The sequence below is a fragment of the Melanerpes formicivorus genome, unplaced genomic scaffold (genome assembly GCF_026170545.1).
Source record: "Melanerpes formicivorus ecotype bairdi unplaced genomic scaffold, bMelFor1.0.p_v2 SCAF_1, whole genome shotgun sequence".
In the NCBI taxonomy this organism is placed as follows: Eukaryota; Metazoa; Chordata; class Aves; order Piciformes; family Picidae; genus Melanerpes; species Melanerpes formicivorus.
Window position 1 is genome coordinate 64,955,152 of NW_027142353.1, and position 10,878 is coordinate 64,966,029.

General features: G+C 46.8%; 1 protein-coding gene across 1 annotated transcript; it reads left to right on the top strand.

Annotated features, from left to right (window-relative positions):
* The first annotated feature begins 702 nt into the window (after window positions 1-702).
* On the top strand, window positions 703-10,633 carry LOC137446397 (high affinity choline transporter 1-like). The gene is made up of 8 exons (XM_068148994.1): window positions 703-880; window positions 2,159-2,272; window positions 4,675-4,830; window positions 5,371-5,519; window positions 6,403-6,546; window positions 7,574-7,727; window positions 8,925-9,142; window positions 10,112-10,633. Exons 1-8 carry the CDS (start codon window positions 703-705, stop codon window positions 10,631-10,633), a joined length of 1,635 nt encoding a protein of 544 aa, XP_068005095.1.
* Window positions 10,634-10,878: the final 245 nt, after the last annotated feature.

A 10,878-nucleotide genomic window follows, 5' to 3' on the forward strand; every position in this document is an offset into this window, starting at 1 on the left:
CCATCCCATTCCATTCCATTCCATTCCATTCCATTCCATTCCATTCCATTCCATTCCATTCCATTCCATTCCATTCCATTCCATTCCATTCCATTCCTATGCTACTCTATTCTATTCTACTCTATTCTATTCTTCTACCATTTCCTAGGTTTATTGAGATGATTACTGTGGGTTTAGTTCAGTCACCTTTAAACACACTAATTCTTAGCCCTATCTTCTGCATTACCCTTGTGCCTAGAACCTAGAGCCACACAGATCCTCATGCCCTTGCACATCAGACAAAATATAACATTTCCCCTCCTTTAAGCCTTGTCAGTATTGCCCTTCACGTCAGTGCTCCACTGCTCTTATCAGCACTAATCACTACCCTCTTAGCCTCTGTGCCCCAGAAATACAGCTCTGAATATCTTCCAAAGAAAAGGGAACACAGAATTGCCAACAGTCATCAAAAGAACAAGACTCTGCACCAAGTTCTCAAGACTTCAGGGTTTGTGCTGCATCTTTCCCTGCAAAGCACAGCAAATCAATGCTTAGCAGTTTCTTTACAAGGTGGTAGTATTTTTCCCTTGGGTTTTTTTGTTGTGGTTTTTTCCTACTTTGTGTTTTTTCCCTGATCCTTTATTTTTTCCTGATTGTGGACTCAATCAAAGACTATTATCCTCAAGCCATTATTCCCCTCTGATTGAAATTAAGCAACAGAAAATGTCTCTAAACATACCAGGCTTGGTGTCTTTGAGTGTGTTTTTCACATTAACTTTGGCTGCTGGAATTTGGGCTGCTTGGAAAAGCAAAAAGGTCCAGCAGAACAGGAGCCCAACTGAGATGGCCCTAGTTGGAGGCAGGAATATAAATGTTTTCCTTGGCTTGTTCACTGCAACAGGTAAGTGCTCTTAAAGGGCTTCTTCATCTTCTTCTTAAGACACATGCATTCCATGGATCTGGGGGACTTTTCTTTCAAAGCAAGTCAACTCCTTTAATGTCAGGGCAGATTTTGCCTCAGTGTGGCTTTAAAGGAGTATGGTTTCATGAATCATTTTGGGGTGGATTCTTCCAAACCTCTTCACACTGAGCAGAGCCTGATGTTTATGTAGATTCTTTTAAATTAAAGAGATTCATCTGAGAGTTTAGTTAAGAGTTAAAGAGTTTAATTTAAGAGCGACAGAAGAATACGACACTTTTCATTAAGGAGTGCTGTGGTCGTCTTCTTCTTTAGTCAGTTTCTGTTATCCAGCATAACAGAGGAATTTTAATCCTGGCATAATCCAGTTCTGTGTGGAATACATTGCTCCTCATGGTGAACATTGGGCTCTCTCTGGAACAGAGAATGTCTCTCCCTGTTGACTCCCTCCCTCCCTGCCATCCACTTCCCTTTTTTCCTCCTTGTTGCCTGAGATTTGCTTCTTTGACCTGTTGCATGTTTGTGTTTTGTTGGTTTGGGTTTTTGTCTCATTTGGTTGGTTTTGTGAAGTTGTTTAGGTGGGTTGGATTGGTTGGATTAAAGTTGGATTGGTTGATGGGTTGGACACAATGATCTTGAAGGTCTCTTCCAACCTGGTTTGTTCTGTTCTATCCTATCCTATCCTATCCTATCCTATCCTATCCTATCCTATCCTATCCTATCCTATCCTATCCTATCCTATCCTATCCTATCCCATTCCATTCCACAAGTGATATTTGCCCGGCTAAGACACTTAAGCCCAAGCTGTAAGTTGGTGTTCTGATTGCAATATCTGTTTGCATCTTTTTCCCCCTCAATGTCTATTCTCTCAGACTCTGTAAGTGATGCTCATGAAAGATGATCCATCAGGCACAGCAGGAAGAGGGGGGAAAAGGGCAATTCTCTTGGCTATAGCAGAGGTTTTCCACCAGGAACAATGAAATCAAACAGGAATATGTTTAAAAAGTGCCTCCCAGTGTATAAACATTGAGCTTTCCCATGCACTTTATTGAACCTGGGAAATCATTGTAGATGAGATTCTACCGCTGTTACCTGTGTTCAGCAGCACACCTCACTGTGAGGGAAAAACTTTGTAAATTAAATAGAAATGTGATTAAGTATTCATGCAAGACAAAGGGCAGAAAGCTCTCAAGAGTGCTCTACAAGACTGGTTGAAAATCTGTATCACAATTCTTACCTTTCCACCTTCCACGTTTGCAGCCACCTGGGTTGGAGGAGCTTATATCAATGGCACAGCTGAAGTTGTCTACCTGCCTTCCAAAGGACTACTGTGGCTCCAGGCACCTGTGGGATTTGCTTTGTCCCTTGTTATTGGTAAGTGATTCCTGTAATCAGGACACTTAAGCTTTAAAATATCTATATCATATTAGTATATTAAGATGTGTGACAGAGTGTAGGATACATCTTGAAAGGTGGTGTTGTTTCTTCACTCTCTCCCATAGATACAGAATAAGCAGTTATCATAGTATCAGTGAGGGTTGGAAGGGACCACAAGGATCATCTAGTTCCAACCCCCCTGCCATGGGCAGGGACACCCCACACTACATCAGGCTGGCCAGAGCCTCAGCCAGCCTGCTCTTAAAGACCCCCAGGGACGGGGCCCCAACCACCTGCCTGGACAACCCATTCCAGGGCTTCACCACTCTCATGGGGAAGAACTTCTTCCTCACCTCCAGTCTGAATCTCCCCACCTCCAGCTTCATTCCATTCCCCCTAGTCCTATCACTACCTGAGAAGTCCCTCCCCAGCCTTCTTGTAGCCCCCTTCAGATACTGGAAGGCCACAATGAGGTCACCTGGGAGCCTTCTCTTCTCCAGACTGAACAGCCCCAACTCCTTCAGTCTGTCCTCATAGGAGAGGTGCTCCAGCCCTCTGATCATCCTCGTGGCCCTTCTCTGGACACCTTCCAGCTACTCTTTAAACTAAAACCTTAAAAACAAACAAAAAAAATGTAGTAACTTGTACTTAGTGTAGAGTTTTGTCTGCCTGGAACAGCTTATAGGACAAAAATCTTATCTGAGAACTTTGGCAGCAGGTGACACTGTGCATAGTGCTTTTCTTTTGTGGGATATGGACATGCTGGAGGTGTTTAAGCCCAGGCTGGATGAGGCTCTGGCCAGGCTGATCTAGTGTGAGGTGTCCCTGCCCATGGCATCAGGGTTGGAACTAGATGATCCTTGTGGTCCCTTCCAATCCTGACTGATTCTGTGGTCTCTAATTCACAGACTGTTGAGAGCGTTGGCATAGCTTTAGTTATTCCTTCAACATTTCTGCATGATGAAGTGATACAATCTTGCCTTTTCTCTACAAATACACTCTTCTGAGCAGTCTTGTCTCAGGATGAATTGGCAGTGCATCCAGCTTATCCCACTTTACAGCTGGCCACCGTTCTGTTGCAATTAAGCTAAGTTTGCAGAGCCCGATACATAAGTTGTCATTTTGAAGCCCAAGAATCACTCTGAGGTTCAGCTGTCTCACCAAGACCAAAGCTACTTCTATTCCACACTGAGTTGCACCATAACCCTCTAGAGAGTCAGGATGATTAAAGCAAGGAGCCCTGTGCAGAACTTCCACAGGAATTTCTAAAAGAACAATAACCTTTATTCTCAAGTGAGAGAAAAGAGTCCAGCTGACATGAATATGAATCAGGCTTGGAAATGTGTTGCCAGCATTTCTTCTGTGAGTAATTCTTACTAATGAATTTGGGGAGTGCAGGTCTGATCCTGCAATCTTTACTCAGGCCAGCAGTGCCCAGACAAGCAGTCCTGCTGGCTTCAGGGTTAGGCACTGTAGGTATTCTTTGGTTTTAATGAAATGCTGTGCATCTGAAGTCTAATATTTAGATGAAGGCAGCTGGGACTCAGCTCAATGTGCAGATTAAAACAATATAGTTCTGGGAAGAGGCAATGAAGCCAATAAAATTTAATGTCACCAAAAAAAAAAAGGGAACTTGCATCATTGACCTCATGGCCATCAGCATGGTCAAGGACAAAACTTTGTCTGTTATTTAGCCAAATATGAGTCTGCAGTGTCTCACTCTGACTACTGCCATTTACCACAGGAAGCATTTCAGAGAAGTGTGTGCCTCAGGTTTTTAGGTCATTGGAGATGGAGAGGAGACTACATGTGGCTATCTTTATTTAGAATTTAGAATAAACCAAACCAGGTTGGAAGAGACCTTCAAGATCATCACATCCAACCCATCAACCAATCCAACCCACCCAAACAGCTAACCCATGGCACCAAGCACCCCAGCAAGTCTCCTTCTGAACACTTCCAATGATGGTGACTCCACCACCTCCCCAGGCAGCCCATTCCAATGGGCAATCACTCTCTCTGTATAGAACTTCTTCCTAACATCCAACCTGAACCTCCCCTGGTGCAGCCTGAGACTGTCCTCTTGTTCTGGTACTGGCTGCCTGGGAGAAGAGGCCATCATCCGCCTGTCTACAACCTCCCTTCAGGTAGTTATAGAGAGTAATAAGGTCACCCCTGAGTCTCCTCTTCTCCAGGCTGAGCAACCCCAGCTCCCTCAGTCTTTCCTCATAGGGCTGTACTCCAGACCCCTCACCAACTTTGTTGCCCTTCTCTGGACTCGTTCCAGCAAGTCAACCTCCTTCCTAAACTGAGGGGCCCAGAACTTAGCTAACCTCTTAGCTAAGCTTCTGTTTCAGTCACACAGGTAACTGTGACATTTTTTCCATCATTTCTGACAGGTGGTCTCTTCTTTGTAAATCCCATGAGATCCAAGAAGTATGTGACAGTGATGGATCCCCTGCAAGAAACTTATGGCAACCTGATGGGAAGCTTGCTCTTCATTCCACCACTGCTAGGAGAGGTGTTCTGGTTTGCAGCTATCCTGGCATCCCTGGGTGAATACTTACTTTGGTGTCATACCTGTTAAAGGTCATCTGGCACAACTCTCAGAGTATAATACACATTTGGGCATTGTGTTGGACTAAGCTGTGGCAAGCTGTGCTTGGTGTCCCCTTTTGTGAGAGGAACAAAAGCAGCCCTCATTTCTGGAAAAGATGTTTCTAGGTTTAAACCAAATGGCAGTAGCGTGTATTCATGATGCTGTAATAGAGAGGTTTAAACCAAATGGCAGTAGTGTGTATTCATGATACTGTAATAGAGAGGTCTGGCAATATGAGTTAGGACCTTCCTCCTTCCTGGGGCAGAGCAGGTGTGAAAAGGCCAAGTGCCTTGGCAAAGGCTGTGTAGCAAGGTAGCAGAAGAGCAGAGGGGGAACATGCTCTCCAGAGCCCTCACACTGCTCACTCTCAGTGGATTGTGCTCAGCTAGCACAGTGTGATGTGCTGGCATCAAGGGCATAGCATCTTCTTATTTACTCTGTGTTCTGCAGTTGTGAGGTCTGTCTTGAAATGCTTGACCACTGTCCCTGTCTGCAGGAGCAACGATGAAGGTCATCTTGGATATCGGAGGCTCTTTAGCCATCATCATCTCAGCATGTATTGTCACACTCTACACTCTACTGGGAGGCCTCTACTCTGTTGCATACACAGATGTCATCCAGCTGGCTTTCATCACACTCAGCCTGGCAAGTCCTGTGCCTTTCTTTGTTACCAGTTTCCTAAGGGAAAAATCTCTCTCTTCTTTTCAGTATCTCCACCATCACAGGCCCTTGTCCTGCAGTTCCTTTCTGGGAAACTAGGTCTCCTGAAGCATCTTATAGTCCTCATGCATTTCAAACAGTGTTCACACAAATGTCCTTGCTGAGTGAAGGTAGCTTCTCACAAGTAAGCCCTGCAGAACCTGTCCAGAACAATCTTGGCTGGGAGGAAGAGATTTGCTTACTGAGGGACCAGTTGCCCTGAATTACAAACTCCTGTTCTTGGTGGTGCTATGAACCAGCAACATGCAGATTTAGAGTAAGGGAGGGGAGGAAGGGAGGCTTTTTAGCCTGGGTTTAATTTTGTGTAACTTCATGCTCTACATCTACCTTGATTTCAGTGTCTGGATAGATTCTACAAGAACAAGAACAAGAGCAGGCTACCTGCTTAGCCTGGAGAGGAGGAGGCTCAGGGGTGACCTTATTGCTCTCTACAACTACCTGAAGGGAGGTTGTAGCCAGATGGGAGTTGGTCTCTTCTCCCAGGCAGCCAGTACCAGAACAAGAGGACACAGTCTCAGGCTGCACCAGGGGGGGTTTAGGCTGGAGGTTAGGAGGAAGTTTTACACAGAGAGAGTGATTGCCCATTGAAATGGGCTGCCTGGGGAGGTGGTGGAGTCACCATCACTGGAGGTGTTCAGGAGGAGACTTGATAGGGTGCTTGGTTGGATGGTTTAGTTGATTAGGTGGTGCTGGATGATAGGTTGGACTCGATGATCTTGAAGGTCTCTTCCAACCTGGTTTGTTCTATTGATTCTATTGTGAACAAGGACCCTAGGGGAATGGTTAACAATTTCCATTTCTATCCTAGTGGATCTGTATCCCCTTTGCCCTGGTGAACTCTGCAACAGAAAGCATTTATTACACTGCAACTCACCAATCTCACCAAGGCTCTTGGATTGGGAGAATAGCAAAACAGGATGTTGGAAGATGGCTGGATGACTTCTTCTACCTGGTATGGAGTATTTCTTTGGCAGGTGGCTGGGAGAAAGGACTGGGCAGCAACTTTCTACTGGAAAACTTGCACCTTCTTCCAGCCAGGAACCCAGTGTTGCACGGTTCACAGAGGCAGGATGATGTGTAAAACCTCCTCTCACAGCCACTCTGCAGCACACTTGAAAGTACTGGGGAAACTTCAGAGCCAAGCTGTGACAAGGAAAGCAGTAGGGACACTCCATCTTTTTACTCTCCTGAAGGAATGCATCTCTTGAGTAAGACTATTGAGGTAGCTGGTACTGCTCCTGGCACCTAAATGAAGCATTCCTACCTCTTCAGAGGTTGGTCTTGCAGCCTTCACCTAAAAGCTTGCAGCTTTTAACCTAGTTATGTAAAATTCCCTCTAGTTGTTAAAAAAAGCAATCCAAATGGCATGAGTGCAGGTCACCAGAAAGCATGGTGCCACTGCAGAAAGGTCTCCACAGAAAGAGTTGTTGGCCATTGGAATGTGCTGCCCAGGAAGGTGGTGGAGTCACCATCCCTGGAGGTGTTCATGACGGGCCTGGATGTGGCACTTGAAGCCATGGTTTAGTTAGCCATGAGGTGTTGGGTGACAGGTTGGACTTGATGACCTCTGAGGTCTTTTCCATCCTGATTGATTCTATGGATCCACTGTACAACTCCACTTTTCATCTACCAGTATAGCCAAGACTACAGAGGGCTGATAGACTCTTGCTCAACTGGTACTAGGAAGGCAGAGAAGCTTGATCTTGTTTGGTGAGGACAGACTCCTGAGATTTTATCTGAGCAAATTTGTGTGCTAAGAAAGCAGAGTGAAAATGGTCATTTTGTTTTCAATTTGAGATGATACTCTAGCTCTGTTGGATTTTTTACCAAAGCTGCATTTCTGAAGAGCTTCTCTTCCTTCCTCTGTGCCTGTTTCACCATGCCAAGCAACAGGCTGCATGGATGGGTGGGTGGGTGGATGATGCCCTAAAGCAGCCAGCAGCCTGGTGGGTACAAATGGTGACATCTGAATGTTTCAGGTGCTTGGGAGCATCCCGTGGCAAACTTACTTCCAGAGAGTGCTCTCCACTGCCTCAACAGGACAAGCAAGGCTCATCTCCTACCTCTCTGGACTTGGCTGCTTTTTAATGGCCATCCCCTCTGTGCTCATTGGTGCAGTTGCAGCATCAACAGGTAAAACTAATTGACTCTGAATAATGAACACTTGAGGGTGTGAGGAGGAAGTTCTTCCCCATGAGAGTGGTGAAGCCCTGGAATGGGTTGTCCAGGGAGGTGGTTGGGGCCCTGTCCCTGGAGGTGTTTAAGCCCAGGCTGGCTGAGGCTCTGTCCAGGCTGATCTAGTGTGGGGTGTCCCTGCCCATGGCAGGGGGGTTGGAACTAGATGATCCTTGTGGTCCCTTCCAACCCTGACTGATACTATGATACTATGAACATGATGTTGTCAAAGGTGATCAAAGCAGGATCCAAAGGAGTACTGATTTAGACTTCAAATTACCTACCCTTCCTTACCCAAAAGCACAGCCCTGGCCATCAGAAACATGAAGCCCCCTAAGGTTTAATGCACAACTACCTAGAGACATTTAAATGGCCCTGAGACCTCTTTAAAGCTATTTTGTCACAATGAAATGGTTTTTCATGGACCTTGTGTTGGGGAAAAATGAGAGTAGATGCTGTAAAACCCTGCATCATCGTTGTGGTAGTGTGATGCTTTAACTCACCCACACCAGCAACAGCTTAAAGGCACAGCCTAAACTGTCACAGTCCTACTTCCCAAGAATTTGTATCCTTGCTTGTGATGTCCTCTGCATGTAAGGCTCAGCAAAATTACTACAGACCTGTGTTTGTTGTGAGCAAGAGTTAAAGAGCAGCCAGATCACCAGACATTGAAAGGAATTAATGAGTTGACTGTCACTGGGGCCATCAGAGCAAAACTCCCTTCTCCTCACAAGTAGGGACTAGAAGGTTGCCCTTTAACTGTCCCAGCTCTGTAAGCACACAAAACACAGCTGATTTCTGTAGAAGGTACTGGGTAAAAGGAAATCTTGGAGCTGCTGAGAGCTGCAGCATGCTTCATGGGACTGGGTGATCATAAGAGAATCCAAAAACAAATCAGTGCAAACCTTCAGATACCAAGTGGGTCTCAGCACTCATGACCAGTCCTCATGGGAAGTGAGCACTGTCCCTGGAGGTGTTGAAGAGGGGATTGGAGGTGGCACTTGAAGCCATGGTTTAGTTAGTCCTGAGGTGTTGGGTGATAGATTGGACTTGATGATCTCTGAGGTCTTTTCCAAGCTTATTGGTTCTATGATTCAAAGAAGCAGAAGCCTCAGTGGAGGATTTGTTGTGACTTTTCCTTGTTCTATTTTAAAGACTGGAACCAGACAAGTTATGGTCTCCCAAGCCCTCTGGAGAGAGGGGAATCAGCGATGGTCCTGCCACTTGTTTTACATTACCTCTGCCCAGCATACATCTCCCTGGCTGGTTTGGGAGCTGTTGCTGCTGCCACGATGTCTTCTGCAGATTCAGCTCTCCTCTCTGCCAGCTCTATGTTTGCTCACAATATCTACAGGAAAATCCTGAGGAAACAGGTACTTGGAGTCCTGTGTCCAGTTCTGGGCCCCTCAAGTTAAGAAAGACATTGAGACACTTGAGCATGTCCAGAGAAGGGTAATGGGGCTGGGGAAGGGTCTCAAGCACAAGTCCTATGAGGACAGACTGAGGGAGCTGGGGTTGCTTAGCCTGGAGAAGAGGAGGCTCAGGGGAGACCTTCTTGCTCTCTACAACTACCTGAAGGGAGGTTGCAGCCAGGTGGGTGTTGGTCTCTTCTCCCAGGCAGCCAGCACCAGAACAAGAGGACACAGTCTCAAGCTGCACCAGGGGAGGTTTAGGCTCAAGGTGAGGAGAAAGTTCCTCCCAGAGAGAGTTGTTAGCCTTTGGAATGTGCTGCCCAGGGAGGTGGTGGAGTCACCATCCCTGGAGGCATTCAAGAGGGGATGGATGTGGTACTTGGTGCCATGGTTTAGTTAGTCATGAGGTATTGGGTGACAGGTTGGACTTGATGATCTCTGAGGTCTTTTCCAACCTTATTGATTCTATGATTCACTGCAGCATTCAGCAGTTCTGGTGTCAGGAAAGATGCTTTTGTTTCCAGCCAGTCTCAGATCCAGTCTGTGTAGCCTGCAACTGGAGGTGTCTATCCTTCAGCTGCTGAACTGCGTTGTGGAGCTAGAGCTTCAAACATGTCAGGGATGTTTATATTCTTGGTAGGCATGCAGATACCCACACTGGTGAGCTTTGCTCTTTGTAAAAATGACTGGTGTAGCATTTGGACCAGGACAACAAGGGAAGATCAAAAAATATACAACACTTAAAATTACAGAGAGCAGCAGCACCTCCAGAGTGCTCCAGTGTCTGCTGCGGGTGCCTGCTGATGGCAAGCACTGCCTGAAAGCAGAGAGGGTATGATGAGAGCCAGCCAGGCCCTTCCAGGCCAGGGCAGTGCTGGTCACCCCACCTGTGACTGCCATGTCTGTAATGTTACAATCTCTATTTTACAGGCCACAGAGGAAGAGGTCTTGTGGGCCATGAGGACCTCTATGCTGGTGTTTGGGGCTGGGGCTACCGGTCTGGCACTTCACTCCAGGTCTGTCTATGACCTCTGGTTCCTCAGTGGGGACCTGGTGTACACCCTGCTCTTCCCCCAGCTGTGCTGTGCTCTCTTTGCTCCCTGCACCAACACCTACGGCTCAGCTGCTGGCTTCTTGGTTGGGCTCCTCCTGAGACTGCTGGCGGGGGAGCCTGCTCTGAGCATCCCACCTACCATCTGCTACTCAGCCTGCTCCCTGGTGAATGGGACCTACAGTCAGCTCTTCCCCTTTAAAACAGTCACCATGCTTCTCACCTTGGGGACTATCATCACTGTTTCATACTTGGCTGAGCTTTTGTTCCAGAGAAACCTCCTTCCCCGCAGGTGGGATGTTTGCAGTATCAGGGGGGGACCCAGCACCCTCATCCCCTTGCAGCAGATGGAGAAACAGATGGATTTGCCATCAGTTGCCCTGGAAGACAAGTGTGATTAAATATGGGTCCTCCTTTGAAAGGCCACAGTGCATTCAGCAGCCAGAGTATGGCACAAGCAGCATCGCTCTTCCCTTTGCTTTCTCCAGCAATGAATTACTTAAAGACCTCACAGAGTAGTAAAGACTTGCTCTGTTCATCCAAGGAGAATGCATGTGCTCACAATCTGCAGTGATGACAAGCCCATGGTGATGGAGCACAATCTCCTGGGCACCTCAGGCCCCAGCAGTGTTTCCTTCAGGGTACC